Consider the following 24592-nt stretch of genomic DNA (forward strand, 5'->3'; position numbering starts at 1 on the left):
TGGGTCTGCGCCGCGCCGCTCCACGTCGAGCCTGCTCCGCGCCGCGCCACGTTTGGCCGCGCCGCGCCACGTTTGGCCGCGCCGCGCCACGTTTGGCCGCGCCGCGCCACGTTTGGCCGCGCCGCGCCTCTCGTCGTCGAGGCTGAGCCTGCGCCGCGCCGCGCCACGTTTGGCCGCGCCGCGCCTCTCCACGTCGAGCCTGCGCCGCGCCGCGCCACGCCACATTTGGCCGCGCCGCGCCACTCCACGTCAAGCCTGCGCCGCGCCGCGCCACGTTGGCCGCGCCGCGCTTCTCCACGTCGAGGCTACACCGCTCCGCGCCACGTTTGGCCGCGCCGCGCCTCTCCACGTCGAGCTTGCGCCGCGCCGTGCCACGTTTGGCCGCGCCGCGCCTCTCCACGTCGAGCCTGCGCCGCGCCGCGCCACGTTAGGGCTGCGCCGCGCCACGCCACATTTGGCCGCGCCGCGCCTCTCCACGTCGAGCCTGCGCCGCGCCGCGCCACTCCACATCAAGCCTGCGCCGCACCGCGCCACGTTTGGCCGTGCCGTGCCGCTCCACGCTGAGCCTGCGCCGCGCCGCGTCCAGTCTGCACCAGAACGCGCCGCTTACGTCGGGCCTGTGCCGCGCTCTGCCGCTCCGCGGGCTCGCCAGTCGCCACCATGTCGGACGCCGAAAATGACAGCAATCGCGCGGAGGAACTTCATGAGCTGAGGGAACAGCTGGCGACTGCTCTTCAGCGCATCACTGAGCAACAGCAGTCCATACGTGACCTGAGCCGGCGCCTGGAGCTGTCGCTAACATCAGCGGCAGCGGCGCCCGGTACGGCCGGGGTGCCTGTTCCCGAGTCTGCGGACAACCGGGGAACCCCGGCTCCGGCTGCATCATCCGGTGCTGCAGCCGACGGACTAACAGGTCAGCCTCTAACACTGTGTATGCCCGTGTGTCCGGATGAGAATGTGCCTCAGTTCACGCCGAATCGCTCCCAGACTCGGTTCGTGCCGCCCAATACCGACTCTGTACCATCGACTCGCTTTGTTGTACAGCAGGTTCATGAGCTGGCCAGTTTTTCTTTGGGTGGCAGGCAGTCCCTCGCTCACTATCTCGATCGATTTGAAGAGCACTGTGAGAATGTGTACGCAGGAAGTCTTGACCAGGCTCTGCCGTTGCTGAAATCCAAGCTTTCAGGACAGATTCTTGATGTCTTTGTGGCCTGCGGGGACGTCTTCAACCCCTACCAGACGGTGAAACGTCGGATGCTCGACTGGATGAAGCGGCAGGAGCTCTCTGGTAACTGCTCGGCACGCGATCGTTTTCGGTCGTGTAGGAGGAACCAGGGTGAGTCACTGGCACTGTTCGCGCTCAGAGTGGCCTCTGTGTATAACGATGCGTATCCCGATCAGGACATACAAACGTCTCAGGAGTTGCGTCAGCACTTGCTTGACAACCTGCCGCATCGTGCTGCTGACTACCTACGCCGACAGATTCACTATACACGCGAGATTCATGGCATAACCCTGACGTGGCAAAACCTGCTGTCCCTGTTGGAGCGTGAGAGGCTGGATGAGGAAGTGGTGTCTAACGCCGATCCATCTCTCTTCTATACAGCCGAGCAAGCGAACAGGAGCCGTTCATCACGGTCACAGCAGAGGAGGATGGTGTCTCCAGCCGCAGCCGCCCGGCGCCGGAGACATACGACGAGCAGCGAGGAACAACAGCGCGTCCTCATCAACGAGAGCATTCCTCGTCTAACTCTTCAGCGACTGGCGATCGACGCCCACTACTTCGCTGCTTCTTCTGCGGCCGCTTTGGACATGTTGAGCGTGAGTGTCGTCGGAAACAGGATCTCTGTTTTTCTTGTGGCCGCCCTGGGCATTATATGCGCGATTGTAACGTGCCCCGTTCGCGTCAGAGATCGCAGAGTGCCCCTCGCTCCCGTCATAGATCTCCAGTGGAGAATCAGAGAGCGAGTTCAGGCCCGAGTCAGCAAGTGCCATCTCCGGACCCCCCTGGGGGGAGAAGGTCAGGGTATGGTCGAGGGACCCGAAGACGGCGCAGAAATGGGGCAGAGAGACACAGGGATGGTTCCCGTTCAACTGGTTCACGTGTTCGTGATGATCGTTCGCCTTCTCCGGGAAACTAGCGGGTCCCACGTCTCCATCAGGGCAGGACGTGGTGACCGACTCGAGCCCTGTCTCCACCGAGTCTGTTGTGTCTGGCCGTTCATCAGGAGCACCTGTGTCGACCGGCTCAGAGCTGGATTCGGTGTTTGCGTCCGCTCTTGAGCCGGAGCACCTCCTTCGTTCCCGTGCCATAGTTTCAGGGCGATCAGCTGATGTCATCATTGACTCCGGCTCCTCACGGACTCTCGTCGCCAGTCATGTTGTATCTGATGGTGTCTTGCTTGCCAGAAGTGCTGCTCGGGTGCGTGCCATTGGGGGTTGTGTCGTTGAGCCACTGGGAATTGCGACAGTCGACCTGAATCTGCATGGAGTGCACCTGGAGCTGACCGACTGTCTGGTGTTGTCTGACGCGGAGTCGCCCACAGATGTCATTGTTGGCCGTGACACGCTGGAGCGGCTGGGCTTGTGTGTGGACGTCGCCCGAAGATCGGTTTCTGGACGCAATTCTGATGGTTCCCATTGGACGGTTTACATGCCATTGAACCTCCAGCAGCCTGAGTGTATGATTTTTGTTGCTGACATTCCTTGCCGAGCAGCAGAAGATGTTGATATCGCCCCAGGGTGCTCAGTTGCTGTGCCCTACACCGTTCCCGAGCAGCCGCGCTGTTCAGAGTGTACGATCAGCCAGCGTCATCTTCTGTTTGAAGCACAGCCTGGTCTTGATGTCAGTCTTGTTCCTGGACTGGCGTGTGACAGTCAGCCCCGAGTTCTCGCCTGCAACCGTGGTCGGATGGCTGTCCGTATTCGCCGTGGTGAGGTTGTGGGTTACCTTGCTACTGCTGCAGACGCCAGCAAGGACTTGGAGCAGCCATGTGACGTGTTCTCAGTGAGTGAAGAGGAGAGCTGTGACGTGACGCTGTCATCAACAGAGGTTCCGGGACTGACGGTGTCGCAGCGCGCTGCTGTAGACGATCTATTTCAGCGTCACGCAGCAGTATTCAGCAGTTCTGCTTCTGATCCACTGCGCACGTCCCTGACTGCACACAGGATCGTCTTGAAGGACGACACGCCGGTTTACGTACCGCCCAGGAGGATGTCGCCGCCAGCAGCAGAGGAAATCGAGCGCCAGTGCCTGGATCTGGAGCGTCTGGGCATCATAGAGAGATGCGACTCTGCGTGGTCGGCGCCCGTTGTGCCAGTACGAAAGAAGGACGGATCTCTACGGCTATGTATTGACTACCGTCGACTCAACAAGCAGACGGTGGCCACCCGCTTCCCGATGGCCGACGTCACGGACTCAGTGTACAGCGCCCACGGCATGAAGTTCTTCACCACGCTGGACCTGGCCAAGGGCTACTACCAAGTGCCCTTGGAGGAGTCATCAAAGGACTACACCGCCTTCTCGACAGCACGGCAGCACTGGAGGTTCCGCAGGTTACCGTTCGGCTTGAAGAATGCTCCAGCAGCATTCCAGCGAGAGATGCAGACGGTGCTGCAGGGGTTCTCCAGGCGAAACCTCGTCATCTACTTGGACGACCTGCTCCTGATGGAGAAGAACTTTGAGAAGCATCTTCAGCTCGTGGACGACGTGCTCCTGGCACTCGAGTCGCAGGGCATCAAGCTGAATGCCAAGAAGTGTGTCTGGTTCCAGCCAGAAGTACCCTTCCTCGGCCACGTCATCAGTGAGCGAGGTCTGCGTAGATCACCAGAATACATCAAGAAGGTGCGCAGTCTGCCACGCCCTCAGACCGTGAAGCAGCTCCGACAGTTCCTGGGGGTCATCAACTTCCAGAGGAAGTTCGTGCGCCACTGTTCCAGCATCAGCAAGCCCCTGACGGACCTGACAGGCCAGCCAGGCCCCACAGTCATTACGTGGACGGACCAGATGACTGACGCCTTCGAGAAACTGAAGCAGGTAATGGAGGAGGAAGTCACGCTGGCCTTCCCCGACTACACAGAGGACGCGCAGCCTCTCACTCTTTGGACAGACGCGTCTCAGGTTGGGGCGGGGGCCTGTCTGACTCAGGAACAAGACGGAGAAACTCGTCACATCGGGTTTGCCTCAATGACCTTCTCTCGCTCACAGCAGAATTACTCAGTCACCGAACTGGAACTCGCAGCTCTCCGTTGGGGTGTCGTCAAGGCCTTCAAGCCATTCCTCGGTGGCGTGTCATTTAGAGTCTGCACGGATCACCAGGCACTGGTGTACATGCACAGCATGCATCTTGTCAACAGTCGGATCGCCAGGACGATGGAGGAGCTCTCGGAGTTCGACTTCACGATCTGCTATGTGCCAGGGTCATCCAACATCGCCGCAGATATGTTCTCTCGTGCTCACCCACTGCCGACGGAGCTCCCGGCTGTCTGTCGCCAGTTGCCAGTTGGTCTGGATCTGTACTACAGAGCTGAGGGAGGAGGTGATGCACTGATCGACTGCCTGTGCCACTGGATGGAGGAGAATGACCGCCGGCCTGCACAGAACCACCTGCTCCGAGAACTGCTGGTGGGCGAAGTGATGAAAGCACCGGGCAGGTTCAAGATGAAGTTGGATCGACGCGCACGACAAACACTCAAAAGCATGAAGGTCCCAGGTCAGCCGTTGTCTGTTGAGATGGTGGCGGTGTTCGCTACTCTGATGAGGGTACGGGTCATCGTCCACTTCGGTGGCCATCATCCCATGATCTTCACCGGTCCAGACGGGGAGGAAGTGGCTGGTCAAGCTCTTCATCTCCAGTGTCTGGGAGGAGTCCACTTCAACTTGCTGAAGGAGAACAAGAACTTCCAGACACAGAACACCGTCCTCGTGGCTCACATCCAAGAACAGGTGAGATCACAAATGATGTGTAGAGTCAAACTGCCAGAACGTGTCACAATGTGTGCGACTGAAGAGGGTGGTTCGCCTGAGGACGGTCTGCTTGTACACCCTCTCTGTGATCATCAGTCCAGCGCTTCATGCGCTGCGACCGTATACGTGAATGACAGACCAGTCTGTGCCCTTCTGGACAGCGGAGCAGCTGTGTCCATGGTCAGCCGCGCAGCGTTGGAGCTGATCGGCACCAGGGAGGCGGATGTGATTCCCAGCGCTGTATCAGTTCGAGGCATCGGAGGACTCACCAACTGCACCGGCTATCTCGAAGCAGACGTGGCGTTACCTGGGGACGGGGACCCACAAACGGTACGTCTGCTGATTGATTCAGATAACTCGTTCGGCCACTGTGTGTTGCTGGGTGCAAACTTCCTTACGTCTGCTTGTGTCGAGTTGGATTTTGGAAGGCGGCTGATAAGCAGTGTTTATGGGGAGCACGCCATGAGCGGTCACTGTGCTTTCAAGAACACTGCAACCGGTCTGACTCTGGTGATGTCCTCGCAGGAATGCAGTGACGCTGAAGACGTTCTTCTGCCTGACAGCCGAGAGCGAATCCCAGACATCGCCTCTGTCCGAGAACACCAACACCAGGATCGTCTTCTTCATGAGCTCACTAGCCATGTTCGGCAGAAGCTGACAGAACAAGAATTGCCCAGAGAACTGGAACATTTCGGTAAGCATCTCAATGATCTGTTTGTCAGCAATGACTTGTTGATGTACCGTCACAGCAAGTATGGGGACCTACCTGTCATTTCCAAGCTCTGGCTGGCGGAACTTGTAACCGCAGCTCACCAGGGGATGGCTCACATTGGCAGGGACAAGTTGTTCGATCTGATCGCCAGCCAGGTGTTCTGTCCAGGATTGAACAAGGTTGTAGCCGATGTTGCCCGAAGTTGCCGTCAATGTCAGCTGTATAAATCGTCCCCTCAGAGGATCGCTGCACCTGTTCAGCGCCTTCAGAGTCGAGCACCTTTTGAGCTGGCTGCTGCTGATCTTGTGATGTTCCCTCGCACCCCACGTGGCTTCATTGGATGTCTTGTGGTTGTAGATCACTTCTCCAAGTGGGCGGTGGCGGTACCAGTAAGGAGGAAGACGTCTGCTGCGGTTGCAGTCGCCCTGGAACAGCGAGTCCTGCCAGTTCTTCTGCGCAGGCCTGCGCGACTTCTGACGGACAATGGTGGCGAGTTCGTGGGTCCGGAGCTTCAAGAGGTGCTGAGGAGGTGGGGGATCCAGCAGACATTCTCTACACCCTACAGACCGCAGGGCAACGGAGCTGTCGAGCGGCTGAACCGCACCCTGAGTCAGGAGCTTCGCATGTTGTCTGCCGACAAGCCTGGAGACTGGGACCTACATCTTCCGAAGGCCATGGCGACCTACAACGGGACCAGCCACTCTCAGCTTGGTGACTCTCCAGCAGATTTTCTGCTGAAGCAGAAGCACGGTGGCGTCAGCGTTCCGCTGGTATCGGTGGAGCGACAGAGCTGCTGGCGGCCTGGAAACCCGAGCTTCGCGCCATTCGAAGTGGGCCAGCTGGTTAAGCGGGAAACGCAGCGACCTGGTAACCTGCTGACTGGCAAGTTCGAGCAGCGATTCGACGGTCCCTTCAAGGTGAAGTCTCGGAACAGCAATGACGTCACCTACACTCTGGAGAGGGACACCGGAGCCGAGCTGAGGGCGCATCACACGCAGCTTCGCCCGTGGATAACTGCACCGTCCTACCTGCGCCGGCTCGAGGAGGTGCGAGAAGATGGAGAGGGCAGAGGCTGCAGCATGCACCCTCCTCTACCGGCCGGTGGGGTGCTGACTTCTGTTGGCTCAGCGGGCGAGCGGCGTCTTCCAGGCATCTTGAAGAACACTCGTCGGGCCCAGGATCGGTCCCAGCAAACGACGCCTCCTCGTGTGAGCAGCAGTGCCCAACAGACGACGCCTCCTCCTCGTGTGAGCAGCAGTGCCCAACAGACGACGCCTCCTCCCAAGAACGACGGCGCTCAGCTGGCTGTCTCCCGCCCACCGGCTAGCGCTCCTCAACAGAGGACTCGCGCGACCTCAGCGGCTAAGCGGACTGTGAGGTTTGATGACGTGGGCCGGGAGATACCCAGGCGGTCGGGCCGTGTCAGAGAAGCGCCAGATAGGTGGGGCTATAGTTAGAATGTCGTGTGTGATTCTTCTTGTTTTTGTTTTGTTGTTTTCCTTGTGCTGCCGGCAGTAGCCGACCCAGCTGATCCAGCTGCTGCTGCCTCCCTCTGACGTGCTCTTCGACTGGTTGTCGAGCACGCGCCTGTTGGTTTCTCCGCGTGCGCGGTGGACGTGACGCGTCACCCCACCGTATAATCGATGAAGCAGACGACCGCCTTCATCGTCACGGTGGCCGAGCTCGTCCTCAAGTTGTGTTGTGTTTTGGTATATGGCATAGGCGTTTTGTATCAGCGTGAGCGTAATGACGTGTTGGAAGAGGTTATGTGAATTGGCGCTGTTATGCTGTTATAACGGTGATTCTTGTGTTTTGGTCATAGCGGTGATCCTTGTGTTTTGATGTGGGCGAGATGCTAAAGGGGGGAGATGTGGACGTGTGGTATTGGAATTTGCATCTCGCTTGTGTGCTCGGGTGGCCGGCCGCGAGCTGGCGGCGCCTCGGCTCGCCGGGCGGCCGGCCTGCCCTGGGGCGGTGCGGGCCGCTCGGCGGGTCGGGCGGCGGGCGGCGCGGGGAGTCGGTTGCGGGGCTCGGTGGAAGGTGGACGGTGAATACAGGCGTGGAACGGCTACATGTTTTGACGGTGAATGAAGACGGCGAACGGCTACAATGCGACTCAGAAATGATTAGGGAATGCTATGATATGGTGCACTAACGGGCACACACTGTGTGTGAAGTGCTGTAGGTGAATTGAAAGCAAATATTTTTGGTTAAAAACTGCGGTTGCAACATGATTACAAATAGTTAGCTCACCGCCAAACCAAAATAGATACGGCTTTTTAAGACATGGCATTAGAAGCAGCAGGTTTCGGAGATCATTTTCATGTATAATTTTTGCAGTTTGTATTACATGAACGCACGCTAGCGGCACTTGAATTTCCAGTACCTGACAGTCATTTTACGACATCGAAAATGTCTCGACTTCTGACAATCATACACGAGGCCGGTTTTGACAAAAACATTAAAATCATACTTTGTCAGACGCCCCAAACATTTGCCTGCCTGATCATATTACGATTTATTCGATTAAGTGAACTTGAATTTTGGGCCTTTTTCGTATTTATGGCCACTCGTGAACCCCATTTGCATCACTGTGCGGTCGGTCTCTTGTTCTTGGCGTCATTTACCGGCCTCCAGACAGCTCCGTTACAGACTTCCTGGACTCCCTCAGAACTCAACTACAAGAAGCACGATCGAAAGGACAGCCAGTGGTCCTGCTCGGGGACATGAACATCGATCTATCCACCAGAGATGGCGCTGGGGTAATAAGATATGAGCAGCTTCTGGCTGAGCTCAACCTCAATCAACTGGTTAAAGAGCCAACACATCTGTTTCCACGTCCGTCAATTCTCGACCACATTATAACCAGTCTGCCAGATCTCCATGCAGCTGTCAGCGTATTAGACGACTCACTCAGTGATCATCAGCCGGTGACGTGTGTCGTGAAAATACCCAAACCGCGGAAAAAATCAAGGACTCTTCATACCAGGCGTTGGCACAAAACGGACTGGAACGCAGTTTGTCTGGATCTTTTGCTAGCGGACTGGAGTGAGATGTTAGAGACCGCTGATGTCAATAGCAAGCTTGAAAAATTCATGCGCGTCTGGAACGAGGTCATAGACCGGCACTGTCCCATGGAAAATGTACGCACAAATAGAAAACGTGGCTGTCCATGGCTCTCCAGTGAACTGCGTGACCTGATGACGAAGCGAGACCAAGCTAAAAAGGACTGGCTGAACCTCCGCACCGCAGATCGACACGTGACCTTCAGAAGACTTCACAACAGTGTTAAAAGCAAATTAGCACGTGCACGGAAAGACTTTCTATGTAACGAATTAATGCGCAAGAACTTCAGTGGCTTTTGGAAGAAGTTTAATCAGTATGTAAAAAACACGAGCGGCAACTGTCTAGATAACAACCTTGATTCAAAACAGGCCGACATGTTTAATGCGTATTTTGCGAATGTAGGCTCTAACATTGCAGCAGAACTCTTACCTCGCAGACAGGATGACACGTACGACATCGTGAGATCTCGTATGTCGATCCCCAGATACGTCCCCCTGTGGTGTGTGCCACAAGCTTTGAGCTTCAGCCCGCTACTCTACCTGAGCTGTCAACAGCGGTGCGTCTGATGAGCAATTCGAAAGCTGTCGGACTGGATGGAGTCCCCATCCTGGCCATTCGTCGTTGTTTTGCTGTGATCGGTCCGCTGCTCCTTCATATCATTAACACTTCAATATCAAGCGGCATATTTCCAGAAAAGTGGAAAATAGCGTGTGTAGTTCCTTTACATAAGAATGGTGATCACAGTCGCGCTAGCAACTATCGTCCAATTTCACTTCTGCCAGTCATGTCGAAAATCACTGAGCGTGTCGTGTGCAACCAATTAACCCACTATCTCAAAGAAAATGACTTACTAGGTAACAGCCAGTACGCTTACCGCAAGGGCCATTCAACGGAAGACGCCATCCTCGAGACCATTGCCTGGACTACTGATCAAATCGATAGGGGCCACATTGCTTCAATAACAGCAATAGACCTGAGCAAAGCGTTCGACAGCGTCAATCATGAAATTCTTTTGATGAAACTAGCGTGGCACGGCGTCCCATCACACTGGTTCAAAAGTTATCTGAGCGGTCGTGGTCAAATGGTTCGAGGTGGTTCTGAGGTTCTTCCCGTGAAATTCGGTGTCCCACAAGGATCAATCCTGGGACCTGTTCTCTTCAGTCTAGTCACTGCTGACCTACAAAATTGTATACCTCATGGCCGCGTTATATGCTATGCAGATGACACTCAGCTTTTGGACAGCTCGCCGACAGACAGCGAAAGTCTCATCCAGTTCAAAAGGCGTTTGGAATCTTCCATGGCCTCAGTGCAGACATGGTTCACTACCAACTCATTTAAAATGAACGTAGCCAAAACTGATTTCATTCTTATAGGCACATCATCAGCTTTGCAGAGAGTCTCTGATTTCAAACTTGACTTCTGTGAAAGTTCGCTTGAACCTTCAGACAACATTAAAGTATTGGGAGTGAAAATAGACCAAACGTTATCCTGGCAAAAACACGTTACAGAAGTTTTACGACGCTGCTACTCTATTCTATCGTCCTTAAACAGGTTCCGGTGTCACTTTTCTGCTGAGGCTCTTATTCTCATTATCCAGGCACACGTCTTTTCCCAGATATTGTACTGCTTGCCAGTTTGGGGTGGGGCCTGCAAAAACCAAATATCTCGCGTTCAGAAAGTAATAAACTTCGCAGTCCGTGTAGTAACCGGAACACGCCGCCATGAGCACATTACACCCACCCTAAGTGCGCTTCAGTGGCCAACAATTGAAGAGCTCATCAAGGAGCGTGATTGTTTAAAAGTATTTCGCGCTTTGAATAACTGCGACGCCCCCAAAGCTCTAAAAAGGATGTTTCACCAAAGATCAGACATAACCACTCGAGTGACCCGCCTGGCATGTACCAATCGGCTCCACCTTCCAAAAGTGCGTCTGTCTATTACACAACGATCTTTCCCGTACAGAGCCGCAACTGAATGGAATCGACTTCCAATAGAAACTACACAAACAGCGTCAGAAAAAGAATTCAGGAAAAAACTTAGGTGCAAAAACGCGTGAACCATACCAGCTCACTTGCTCAGGGATAGTATCACGGATCGCGTTTACTGTGTAATGTGTAGTGTGTACTCTGTGCCTTGCTGTGCGCCATGTAGTGTATGTTACCGTACGTTGGCACCTTGCCGTGTACATCTGTGTGGAAATTTGTGTTTACATTACTGCCGTGTACACTGCCATGTTTAAAATGTCCTGAAAAACTGTGGGAACACGGACGGACATTTAATGTTAATACAACAATTGTTAATACAAATATTTCAAACCATAAATAATGTTCGACAGCCAAATAAAAGAAACAGTACCAATACGGGCTTACAGTTTAAGGCTCGACATTGTGTTGTCTACGATTAGACAGCTGATAACTCATTCCCGTACGTCGTATGGTCGTAACACTATAATGACCTTTGCTTATTGTCACAAGTGCGCCGCATTCGCGATTGTTGCCCGACGCCTGTTTGCAGGTGAGCCCACTACAGTTGTTATACATATCTAAAAACCGATAAACTTTTAGGCGAAAAAGGCACTATTCCAGGCCCATTTTTTATTTTTTTGCGATATTAGGTAAAAACAGAAGCTTCTTATCCTAGGAAAAATAAAATGGGAAATCTTTCAAAGGTGGCACACTACCTTTAAATAAGAACAGGCGCCTAGTTTATACCAGGACAATTAACATTCTAAGCACATATGAAGTACGCTAAACACCATTGACACGAACAACGATAGCAAAGAAGCAATGTCAAAGCAAAATATCGATTTTTTTTCGAAAAAGCTATCATACAGGACGACACAGTGCAGATGTAAGTTGGACCTATGTTTGCCCTAAACTATTCCTCTCTTCTAATAAATACATCCACAGCTATTGCTCACCTCCATTGGCGTTTTCGTAGACATTGGCCGTGTAGGCCGGGTCGGAGAACTTGGGCGGCTGGTTGGCGCTGACCAGAACGGTCGCAGAGGCCGCACGATGGCTGTGCTCTGCAACAAGTGCCACACAGGTCACGAGATGCGACTGATTGGCGCAGTGAAGTTTAAATGAAACATCAACGGCAAGGGAGCATAGTGCAAACATATTACAAGTTATTATATTCAAAAGACTAAAACAGAATGCATTGCATAAGAGCACGCCTCAGGATACGAACGGTCTCAACCTGCAATGTGTTTCGTTTCAAGTTTGAGAGTCATATCACAATACCAAAACATATATCAATGTTAGCAGTGCCAAGTCATCTGGTAACAGCTAATAAAGCAGCAATGACCTCTATGATCCACGGTCCGTAAGCGACCACCATCCGTTGACCCGGTGACCTGAGCCGCGTCTCTATTCTCAACTGACCTGGGTTGACGGCGAGTACGGTGAAGTTGAGCAGGCCGCCCTGCATCAGCTGACGACCGTTGGTGTTGGTGTACACATTGCCATCGTCGTCAATCCGAAACAGCCGCGGGTTGTCCACGCTGTACCGAATGTTGGCAGGACCGGTCGCCACCACCTGGCGGCAGAAGAGAGAAACAGTGGTGAGATTCGGGGCCGCTAGGGGTAAGAAGCCAGCGCGACAGGAGCTGCAGCAATGGATCAAAGGCCGTCAAAGCAGGCCCATGGTTATCCGTATGAGGCTTGCCGCTTGGGGTAGAGATAATATTCTGGGCCTTGACAAAAGCAACACAGCTGGCAGCCTCATATCATGTCTTGATTCATCCCTTATAAGTCATAGCAGCACAACAAACATGAATGAAAATTTAATCATTCTATTCTGGGAACTTCCTTCAGCAATATGCAGCTAGATATGGTGTATTTATTATGGAACAATGTCAGATACAGAGTGATAACACAATATTTACTGGACAGACCGCGCAACTTATCTAAAATAAAGAGAAAATAAGGATGCGATATGAGACCCTACGGGCAAGACCTCGACCCCGCAAACCCCGCTTAGTCTGCATGACAAGGTAGCGTAGAAGTAAGGTCTTAATGACAAGGTAGCGATTCTAGTCATTCGTCACAGGCCGTAATCAAGGGATGAAACGAGGCGGGACCCGAGCACTTCCCCATGCATCTGACGGGACGTTGGAACTCAGCAAACCCTCAAATGCATGACGTCATGCAGCTGGGCACTAGCAGGCCAGCTTCCGTGTGGCTTCCATATGAAAGCAGTGTGCCCAGGGCATGATGAATAACGACCTCCTCGCATAACGGGAGGTGTGAGCTCATCTCTGCCGGCGCCGGATGAAAGGATCCCGTGCCGCGGCCATTCCAGCCGCCCAGTGGGTTGTCCAGGGCTGCGTAAAAAGGCCACCCGATGGCCGGCATTTCTAATGGATGACGGCGGCGAAATGGGCACATCACCGCCACTGAGTTGGTGGTGATCTGTCAGATGCGCCACGACTGGTGACAGTGGTGATACGGGGCCATCACCGACTGGTGATGGTGACGGGGAGGTCACTGCAGCTGGTGAATGTGATTATCTCCCACGTTACACTGAAATGCGCTTTAACCAACACCACATATGACATCTGGTCGTCATAAGCACAGCTGGTACGCATTTGCCACAGGCCGGCTTCCAGACTATGCACACCAATGTGACTCATCAGTCAAGACGCGGCCAAGAAAGCTTTCTCGTACCACGCCTGGTTCCAGTTAACTTCCCCCCGCTCATCCGAGTTGCCTGCACCTAAATCTGGCTCTGAAGAGGGATGAAGGCTCATCCCCTCTACCATGTGTTGCAAGGTCAGACACCTAGAAACCCAGACAGCCAGACAGCAGACAACAGACAGCAGACAGGCAGCTCGTCCGGGCCTTAGGTGCAGATTTCCCCTCTGCAGCGCAGAAGGGAGGGGAGGGCGGGGTGCGGCGAAGGTGGTCGTCATTTATCGTGAGTCGTGACTGTGAGCGACCCGGGGGCCGCCCAACGGCCTTCAAGGGCGAGGGAGGGAGAAAGAGACGCAGAGAGGGTAGGAGCTGGAGGAATTATTCAGTTAGTGTGCGACCCACCCAGCAACCAAGAATCGTTCCTGGCTTGAACAGTTGGTGCCGACGCATTTAACATTGTAAACTTTTTCTACTATCATGGGCAGATTGAAATAATAAGTACGCAAAAACACTATGATTGAGCATCGCATTCATTAAACCGTCTAGCAAAATGTGCCCAAACTGCACCATGTTAGCTCATTTTACAGCAGCGGCAATTGACACCAAAGGAATCTTGCTTTGCCAGCTGTTTTCGGCACATTTGAGAGGTGCCGCCTGTCCAGCCGAACAGCTTATTCTACGCTACTGCGCCTCTCTGCCTGCAGCCGTCCCCCTCCCCCCCCCCCCTTCCCCGCCGCTGCACCGGTCAGTGTCAAGGCGGACCGCTCTCGCCTCACGGCCGTGATAGAGTATCAATAGGCCGGCCGAAAGGTGCAGCCCGGGTCATGGGGGACCCGGCGGCAGCACCCCGTCACGGTCCAGTACCAGCCGGGCAGACTGCCAACAGTGCAGCGACCGGTTCTCCGCATATGGAGACACTCGGCCACCGTGCAACTGTGCAGTAGCGGCCGGTCCCTGTTCTTTCTCTTTCATGCATGAGTGCTGTTTCCCTTTCATTTACTATTACTTGCAGTTGGGCAGTTAGCCAAGAGACATTGTCAATGGTTTGGGCAGTTGAAATAAAACCGAAAAGGAATGAATACGTTTTGATGCACAAAATATCGAGTAAAACACACATTGGAATGGGTCGGGGACAAAAATAAGCTGGGTCACCGGCGCCACTTCAGGCGCCCTATGGCTAAGCCTGTCACCACCACCGATCCTTATTAACCCTGCCCCATCCCTCGCCCCTTGATCGCTCCATAGCAACTGCCATGGGCTCTCCGCCGCGCCGGCCGCCACGTTCCGGCATCCTTCAGAGGTCGTCTACCACCGAGGTGAGCCCTCCACGAGCCACCGCCACCCCCAGCGGCGCCGGGCGACGCCAATTTAATGCAGCCGGTAATTTATCCACCGAATCCATTTGCGCCCAACCGCACAGTGTGTGTAAATCGCCCCGACGACGGCGAAAACAGCAGCCGAGACGGCCGCTCCGCAATCGGCCGCACAGTGTGCCTGTGGCCGTTGTAAATTGGCCAAACATTGTGATGGCTGTCGGGCGGCGCGCCGCGCCCGAAATCGGCGAGTAATTTGCCGCTCTGCCATCGGCGCGGTGACAAAAACACCTGTAAAAAGTCATCAGTGTGTGCCGCGACGGCGTCGGCAGCGTCGACGCACAAACACGACCGTCGTAACACCGATACGGCCGGCGACGCATGTAAACGACGCGCCGCGAGTGTCGTCAACGACGACCCGCGCCGTTAACGTCGGCACTGCGTCAGCGCTGTCGACCAGTGTTCGCCACGGGCCGGGCCAGCCCAACGGGCCATGGGCCGGGCTGGGCTACGGGCTGGGCCGGGCCCCCAAATATCATTAGTTAACGGGCTATGGACGGGCCGGGCCAAGAGCTTTGTGCACTATGGGTTTTGCGACTAATGTCAATTTAAGAAAATTTGGAAACTGATGCAAACAAAACCCACTGGGAAAATACAAAAACTAAACCAAATTTAAGCAATGTGAAAGAAAACCTACTTGATATTGAATTTTGGGAATCTTGAGAATTATCCAATATCACATCATGTCACACATAGGAGGGTTTTCATACAAATTCCGCAACCAAAAAGATCAGAGAATCTCTAGCATCATTAGTTTGTTAATAAAAGTTAAAATGTAGCCATCAGAATAACTTACTTAGCACTAAAACTCCAAAAACTAAGAAGCCACTCAACAATGATGGGCTACAGGGCTACATTAAGTTTAACAGTTAACACTTATATATGGCGATAGTGAGACAATTCCAACACAGTCTTTTTTCCTTCACCGACGGCTTTTTAACGAACAGAACCTTAAAAGGATACTCACAAAACACACTGTACGTAACGAGGAACTCTACAGAGTATTTCGCGATGAAAGCTTCTTTAAATGTCCATAAATTTGTCAAAATAAATCACAACAAACCAGCGCCTTCTCAACAAAACTTGCAATCATGGCGGCGGCGCTATGTTTATGTGGCGGCATCTAGGTAGTATACACAACAGTATATCAAATAAATACGTTTTTTTAGTAAGTATCAAGGTGAAAACAAAATTAAACAAATAAAAAATAAAACCTAAATCACGAAGTCTGAAAGCTCGAACGAAAAACAAAACAAAAACTTGATCATATATGTTTTATTATACAGTTGGTCAGGATCGCTACCTGCCGCAGATGCGACAATCAAGAAGTGTTCGCTCATTTTCGATTGAGGATGATGATGCGTAAAAGTCGCAAAAGTACCCAATGAAATTTCAAGCTTACCATGTTTTCTGCTTACGCTGCTAGCGATATCCATATCTTGAAAAGAGCCTAACATAAAATAGCAAGGAAAGTAGCAGATAGTTGTCCACAGAGATTCGGTTGACACGTGGGCATGAATTGAAAATAGATTAAATCAGTTTTGCTGATAAATGGATGGATTTTCTCTTTTTTTGGAAGACATTGCTTAAGTGAGTGTCACCTTTTTTGTATGCTTTCTCAGGCTTTTGATATTGCAGCATCTATGGAGTGAATTTAACAGCAAGGTCAATCCCAGACAGATTCATCAATTCCCATAAGTCAAGCTTTTTTTCTGCTGGTAAGTGCTGGGAAGCATAGAGTATGTTGCAAATTCTTCCTTCAAGTATGCATTAGAGTCACCAATTATGAATGATAATGTTCACACACATCAGCTTGCAAGATAACTTTACTCATAGAATGTAGTTAATATAATCATGTAAACTTTTTATAGGTGTGTAATCATGACCTAATTGACTGAGGTGCTTGCTGTTACTGTTAAAATTTGTGCCATAGGTGCTTGAAATGATTATATTCATTGAAAAGAAGGGAGTCATGATTGCCATGTTAATATTCATGCAGTTTGAATTGTTCTCAAAATAGTGTAATCAATCATGCTTATTATAGCAATAGACTAAGACAATAACTAGATTGCTATTTTTGACGGGCCGGGCCGGGCTGGGCTTGGAATATTTGCCAAGAGCGGGCTACGGGCTGGGCCGGGCTCTGAACCCATGGGCCCGGGCCGGGCTGGGCTGGGGATTTTGGGGCCCGTGGCGAACACTGCTGTCGACCCCTCGCCGGAGGCACAGGTATATCCATTATACGCAATAGCGCAAACGTTGAGCTTCGATGAACAAGTTGAAACATTCGCGCTGCTGTTTGACTCTGAAACTTTGACACCTTTGCTGTTGGGCGTCGAAAACTAAGCGGCAAGCAGTTGGCAAATCGCCACCCGAATGACATTTTGGGGGAAATTATAGATAATGAAATAAAAATGCCTCATAAAGCCCACTGAATAGCCAGCTGAAGGTCAGCTGTAGTGGGGAGTGAAATAACGATGTCTTTATTAAATGTCAGACACTGGTTCTCAATTATTTGACGCCTTATTGCGGTCAACCGGCTCATTATATAGAGCAGTGAGCATGACAGCAAATACAAATAAATGCAAGAAAAATAGACCATATACTTAGTGTCATTGTGGTCGTAATGGTCGACAGCAAGTTTTCACCACTATCATTGGTAGATGACCAGTACAATTATTTCATCAGCCAGCAGCTTATGACGGCCGATCGGTGTTCTGGAGAAACTGCATCACGCCAATCGTCTTTGCTGTCAGTAAAATGGTCCGTAATTGGTCACTGATCACCCGCAAGTGACCTGCTGACACCGGTCAGCGCAGTTTATGCCAACCAGGTCAGCATTTCCCTACCAAACTTACACTGTTGCATTGCTAAAATTAGTTTCGTTTCGCATGCATCGTTTAAATTCATCAACTGCTATACGCGGACACCTTGGGCCTATGAAGCGAAACGACAGCTGAAAAGGCTCGCTTTAGCACAGCCCGGAGGTCACGCAAGATCGACCAGTCTATGGGGACATCAGAGAGGTCAAAGGTCAGCACAGGGGTTAGGAGAAAGTTGGTATGGTCAGGAGGTCGAGGTCGACCCCGATCATCTGGTCAGCACGCTGATGAGACAGGCGACAGCTTTCAATCAGAGCAGTGGGTGCATGGCCTGTGATTTGCAAGAAGCAACAAATGCATCTAGTGATATCTCGTTGGGTGGATCGTGGACATGAAGGCTTCTAAGGGGATGCTTCTGTCGCTGAAGCACACGTAGCGAGCGCTCTATTGAGTAAAAAAAGCTTGCAGTTCCCTCATCCCTGGATACACTTCACACAGAGGTGACAGAACCAAACGCACGCATTTCGTCCCCAATCCATACTTAGTGAGCGCTGAGTTAGGCCTTTGGGCAAATACTGAGATTTTGAGTCGGCGACAAATGCATTTTCAATGTTCGTGTCTCATGTTTTATGCATTCCGCATCAGCCAAGTCGAGCAGGCAAACAGCGCCGAGGACTAAATTGTGCGACACTGCAGCATGCACCAACTGAGTCGGCGGACTGGGAGACGAAAAATGACCCACAATGGATGACATTATTATGTATGTCACTGCAAAACTAGACGGTAAAATATCCTCACTGCCTCCATGAGTCGAAAACAAACTAAAAGCATGAATCAAACAGTTCGATCTGAATTACAAATTCGCATTCCAATAAGGCTAAAAGAAAAAACACAGACAAACAATCGAAGACAAACAATCGAAGATAAAAAGCCTCCTAACGACTGATCGGCATTATTAGGACAACGCATATGCCCATAAGTCCTATAATAAAACTAAGGCTGTTCATGTGACCAAATAATGACAACCCGCGATTTGACCGAACAAAGCACTCAAGCAGCTGTTTGTCGTGACTCCCTGACAGCTGCCGTGACAGCTGCATCCGTGCTCCCGTGACACCAAAGGTAAAGACAGAAACTGACCGAAATGCAACAACTAGCATTGCTAAATCGTGATACGGGACCGAGAAGAAATGCTTTACGAAACTGTAATTAGCAAAAGTGAGCCTCACCGATCAAAACTCTGGGGCAGGGACTCCACAGGTCACAGAATCATATGCACCAGTAAAGGAGACGTAAAGTGAAGAGATGGATAGCAGACAGAGTTGCGGAGAACCGGAGAGAGCAGGGGGTGACCGCGTCATCTGGCGGAGGCCGGTTCGCCAATATCCGGTCCCCAGTAAGGCCGGTCGGGGCAGCGTGGCCAGTGCCGGCCGGCCGCCCACCCTTCTGATAAATGGTCCATAGGTCATGGGAAGCACCTGCGGCAGGCCGGCACAGCGGGCACACAACGAACGGCCGAGAGAGGAGGCCGCGTGAAAAACGAGCCCAGCTTCATGTGGGGAGATAGCAACGCTGCTTAAATCCTTACATAAAGGCTATCGCGGTAGGGATGCAAACACTACGGGTCGTAAAAGGCGTGAAAAGTACGCAAAAAGGTTTCAAACGCATATTCTCTTAGATCAAGTCCACTGTCCAATATCCAGCCGCAAATCGATGCATTGCTTATTCAATAAATCAGACAATTAATCAATTCAGTTATCCGGTATGCTGCGTTGTGTGGGAAAGGTCGTGTATTTTTGTCATACACATAGGGTTTGGTTTTCACTTCTCAATTCCTTGTTGTTGTTGTTGTTTTTTTTTTTTATAAATTTAGCTCGAATGTTTGAATGGACGGATTGACAGAGCCAGAGCCCACTCTAAGCAGAGCTTGTTGCGTAGACCCCGACCCCTACCGTCCGATCGCGCAATTCCGGGTAACGGGAGAATTTAGATGCCAAAGTTTAACGTGCCCTTCAAAGCCGGACACGGCCTGTCCCACTCAACTGACTTCAACTGGCTGCGGCTGCTCCCACCAACCGCAGACCATCCCCGTCAGGAGTCTCAAATATCGAGCGCCGGAGCGTCTCGAACCCGGGCTCTCACTATACCGGGAGTCCGATGCTCTACCAACTGAGCTACGGGACAGGCTTGTTGTTGTTGTTGTTGTTGTTGTTGTTGTTTATTGGGGTAGGACACGCCGACAGCAAAGGTCATTTTGCGCCCATCACTTCTCAATTCCAATAAGTATTGCAGTACACTTGCAGTGTCCCGCTGAATAGCAGCATGGGGCACCATTCCTTTTGAAGCCATATAGCCTGCGATGGGTGTCGGACTTCAAACCGAGTTGATCGCTTTGCAAACCCTACTGACAGTTTCGTGCGTTGATTCGTGGCTTAGAGCACCTTTATCACCTATTTGAAGCGTCCGGCGCTTTGCCTGGAACCCACCATCTGTGTCCGGCCCGGGGTCCGACCGACTTCCGGGATTGGGCGGCGAATCCGAGCCGGTGCCGGCGACAGATTACTGACATCGACCGTAATTCCGGCTCCGGGTCAGCGGGTCACGCACCCCGGACACCTCGGAACCCCCCCCCCCCGGCCCCTCCCCACTCCAGACGGCTCAATCGATCTCCATTCGAGACTCGAACAGAAGAGTGGTGCTCAGTTCACATTCGGAAAGGTGCCGTTACAAACTTTCGGCTCATTCCGCTAAAACGACGGAAGCTTCTCAAACAAAAACAAATTTGTCAGCGGAGATGGATCAGAATCAAAATCCTCCTGGCAGCCGCTGAAATGGCTCCATTTCAGATTCATGAATAGCCGCCCGTCGCCTGATTTCTCCATCTCCGGGGTTCGCGCTGCACATTCCCCGCCATAGCCCGCGTCCGGATCACATGTTGAGCCGATGACCCATGCATAGTTACGAGGTCGACACCTCGACAACAGACACTGCCCGCGCGTCTGATGAATGGCGTCCCTCGCGAAATGAGTTCGCGAGCAGTGTCACCGGGCGGCCGTGTTGCTAACCTGGGTCCGCCCGTCCAGCTGCTCCGATATATCTCCAGGAGGAGGGACCGGTTTCTCGCTTCTGACTGTGAGATGGGCCCGTTTCCATGTGAACAGATGTCAGCGAGTAAGTGCGCTGTCCTTTATCAGGCAAAGTGCGTGACCGATATATCCTGATTCCTGAGTCTTCACCTTTCCATGACCCATGTTGACCTTTACTGCAGGTTAAACATGTCGTTGGGTCAGTAAGGTAGAAAGCAGAAGGCTAGACCAAGACGGATATCACCACAGCTAATCGATCGTCAGCTCGATCGTAATAAATTCGAATAGATCGCGACTTAATGACCGAATCCAACAGTTTTAACACGATCGATGATGACATAATGGAGAGGCCGATTGAGGCACAGCGCAGGCCGACACCAACCCGTTAGAAATATTCTCTAGCTGGAGATGGATAGAGCAGAAAAAGCGGAAACTAAATTGGCTCAGATGAAATAATGCACCTCAGGAATGCAGGCGACATATGACAGTTAAGGATCATTTGCACACGACAGATATGTACAATTACACAATTGCTGCAGCGTTAATGCGCGTTAGCTGAGTAAGTGCGCTAAGCACAAGTTTCAGTTAGGAGAGAATTCAAAGCAGTCGGAAACTATCAGCATCATTGCAAATTTAACACACTAGAGTAAAATGTCTCCCAAAGATATGTTTGGAAGGTAAGTAAGTATGACTATTGGGGATATTCACCTAATTCATCATAATAATCACGAACAGAAGAAAAAAAATAATGCAGCGATAAATTCGTCAAACAACTTTCAAATTTAGGTCGCATTTATCGACAGGAAACTTTGGCAATAAATCGTCTAGTATAATGTTTATCGTCTGAGATCCATTAGCAGCTTTCACCTTCCCCGTAAACACCAGAATGGAAAACACAATTTCTGCGAATCCAATCCGAATCCAATCCGAATCCAATCCAATCCAACCCACAATTTCTGTAGTATCCACCAACACCTCGAAATCGACGTTTTTTACTTTTAGTACGACTCCTCTCCTTCGCGGCTTGCCCTCAGCAAGAGACAGTGTCCAGGGTTCACTTCTTCACAAGGTGGCCCCACGCTGCAGTCTCGAGTTGTAAAATTTACAGCAGAGGGAGGTGCGGTCGGTACATTTTTCATCCGGGTGGCTAGACTCGGGCCGGCGCCAGAGTCCGTGAGGAAGAAGAGAAGGAGACTGGCGAGAGAGAGAGAGAGAGAGAGAGAGAGAGAGAGAGAGAGAGAGAGAGAGAGAGAGAGAGAGAGAGAGAGAGAGAGAGAGAGAGAGAGAGAGAGGGCTGATGGAGAGTGAGAGGCGAGAATGCAGAAGAAAAAAGAAAGAGAAGAAATGAGGAACGAAAAATAATAAAAGAAAGGATAGATGAAATGAAGGGGTAAATAGAAAAATACGGCCATATAGCAACACAGTTTAGCAAATCTTTCACACCAGCTTTTAAAGGGACACTCCCACCTTAACATTAGTTTTGAGTTGAGATAGCCAAATTGGTGGCCATGGCCTGCAAATACCGGTTTGGGCACTCACAACATCGACAAATGCTTTAATTCGGAGATATGGAATTTCAAACTTGCAGTTTTCGGATTCTAAGGGGCTAGTGCATTGGTATGCCCCCTTAGAATTTGTGACGTCAGCGGAGATCTAACGATTTTTAAATCTTTTACTAAAACGTTTGGTAGCACGCGGTGGTATATGCTGCTTTGCGCGCAACAAATGCCGCACTTTCAAATAAAGTTGCTAGGAACAGCGGAGATCCCAAAAAGTAAACAAAAGTAAAAGTCTAATATCTTGAAAACCGGGGAATATTTTTCGATGAAATTTGGTAGATATTCGTTTTTGCTCTTTCTGAACCGAGCGACATCACTTTCGTGCCAATTCATTAACTTTTTTGAAGGTGGGAGGGTCCCTTTAACCAGTCGGTGCTATCTCATATCAGTTTGTGTCCTGTTAGTGCCGGGCGATCTGGCGCCAACGACACGTGCGAAAGATACAGAGACCGTTGTTCCCATCACACTAGTGGCCAAGGCCTTGAGGTCGTCAGTGTAGCACGGTTCTGTCGATGGAGGCACTGCTACTTATAGCGCCGAACATTTCTCATTAGGGAGCGTATTCGACAAGGACGACCACATTCGACACGCCGTCCTCTTTATATCGGACAATAAGCCATAGTATACGTCCACAGGAGTTCCCAACACAACGCATAAAAATTGAATAGCAGTCTGTTACCGCACTGTGTCGGCACAGCAGGGCGTCTTTCACGGCCCGCACCACTGCAACTAAAGCCACCAATCGTTAGGCGACGAATGCGCATCAATCGGCCCTCCTTATTCCAGACAGCAGAGGCGCCTCTCCCGGCCTATGTTGGCCGGAAGACGGTAGAATCGGACCTGGCGCACTGTGGGTAATTGTGTGTTTTATTGGGGCCGGCGGTGTTGAGTTTACGCGGACGGTGAAGGCCGGTTCCCACGTCAACCTCAACCTCTGGGTCATCGGCGGAAGCGTGTGGGAAAGCGTCCACCGGCCGGCGATCCACCTTTATTGTGCTGTAAATAGTGAACAGAGGCGGGCGGGAGGCGGCGACGGCCCCGCAGGCGTCATATAAAACGGCAGGGAAATGAAACACCTCGCTAAGAGCCTGGAGGACTGTTGATCTTATACGCGGGACACCAACCCAACAGCCCAAAATCGGAGAGTTGGTTATTTTCGTTTTTTAAGCAGCGCTACGGAAAAATGTTCGCCGTCAACTATTGTTACAAAACACAGCTTGTTGTGAAATATTGGCCGTTAGCAGCAATCATTTATCCTCCACACCTTCGTTAGGTGTCAGTATAAATATCACGAATCTCTGTAAATTGCCAAAACTCAGACAGTAAATCCTCGGAGGAAAATAGGCAGAGCAATTCCTGGCGATATCAACAGCATGAAACACAGACATAATGGAACTCCTAAAAAACATGGGCACGAACAGTTGTTCAGTGACAACTAATGGATGGGAGGGACCCAGATCATCGAGATATGCCATGTTAAAAAATGTATTGGAATAAGAAAAAGTGGCCCTATGCACTTCAACAAAACACTTGCGGACATAAAGCCCATTTACTTCCGCAACAATGTTCGTCGAAGATGTTTAATAATTGTGGCGGGCACGACCACCGTCAGATATAACGCAAACGAACGCAAAAAAGATCAACTGAAAAACAGCGGTCAAACTTTCTGTTGCCTATCACCAATGACCGCTGATTCTGCTTACTTCTATCACGCAGGTTTCGGTCCAACAGCTTCTGTCACCTGCACGGTGAATGGCACGTAAGCTTATGCTGTCAAAAGACGGTCCCCTCCGCGAACGCCGCCCAGCCCAGGGCCTTCCACTGAGCGGGGCGCTCAGTTCATTAGAGGTAATGAGCTCAGATCGCCGCCGCCGCTGGCTAGGCTGTCAGAAACCTATACAGAAACTCATCAGCCGGAAAGTGCACGCCAAGGTGTGATCGAAAAGTCCGCTGAGAACCGTCGGCTTGAGAACTGAGATAATAGTCCTCATGAGGCGCCCAATGCGGAACTATGCGAGCAGGAAGCGTCCCAGGAAAGTGATAATGTGCACTTAACATAACCATCAATGATTTTCTCAACAGATGGCGTCACACCTTTGGTTAGGTCATTGGCCAAGCTACAGCATTCATAGGTGATGAGCTCATTTTTCAAAGCATAAAATTAAGTCAAACCGCGACTATCCCAGCGCCGCGCCTATTCAAGTGTTGAGCAGCCCCCATGAATGTTTGTTAGGACATTGACAGAATTGAACTGGCACCAAAAGGTCTGGTACTGAATTCTAGCGCCCACATAGTAGACTTGTTAGCATTTTTGTGACAACTGTTTTCATAATGAATCTGTCTTCATATCTACCTTCCATATACGCCGTTT

The 24592-nt window shown here is 51.4% G+C and overlaps 1 protein-coding gene across 1 annotated transcript in view; it reads right to left on the reverse strand.

Annotated features, from left to right (window-relative positions):
- Nucleotides 1-24592, reverse strand: part of LOC122373177 (DE-cadherin-like) — a gene marked incomplete at its 3' end in the record, with an annotated part of 158113 nt that overhangs the window by 63178 nt on the left and 70343 nt on the right. Inside the window, exons 3-4 of the mRNA XM_043351012.1 lie at nt 12131-12284; nt 11665-11772 (exon numbers count right to left, since the gene is read on the reverse strand). Of these exons, the coding sequence (XP_043206947.1) occupies nt 11665-11772; nt 12131-12284 (262 nt within the window). The remainder of the gene's footprint in view (nt 1-11664; nt 11773-12130; nt 12285-24592) is intronic.

Source organism: Amphibalanus amphitrite, unplaced genomic scaffold (genome assembly GCF_019059575.1).
Source record: "Amphibalanus amphitrite isolate SeventyFive unplaced genomic scaffold, NRLGWU_Aamphi_draft 001455F_arrow, whole genome shotgun sequence".
Taxonomy (NCBI): domain Eukaryota; kingdom Metazoa; phylum Arthropoda; class Thecostraca; order Balanomorpha; family Balanidae; genus Amphibalanus; species Amphibalanus amphitrite.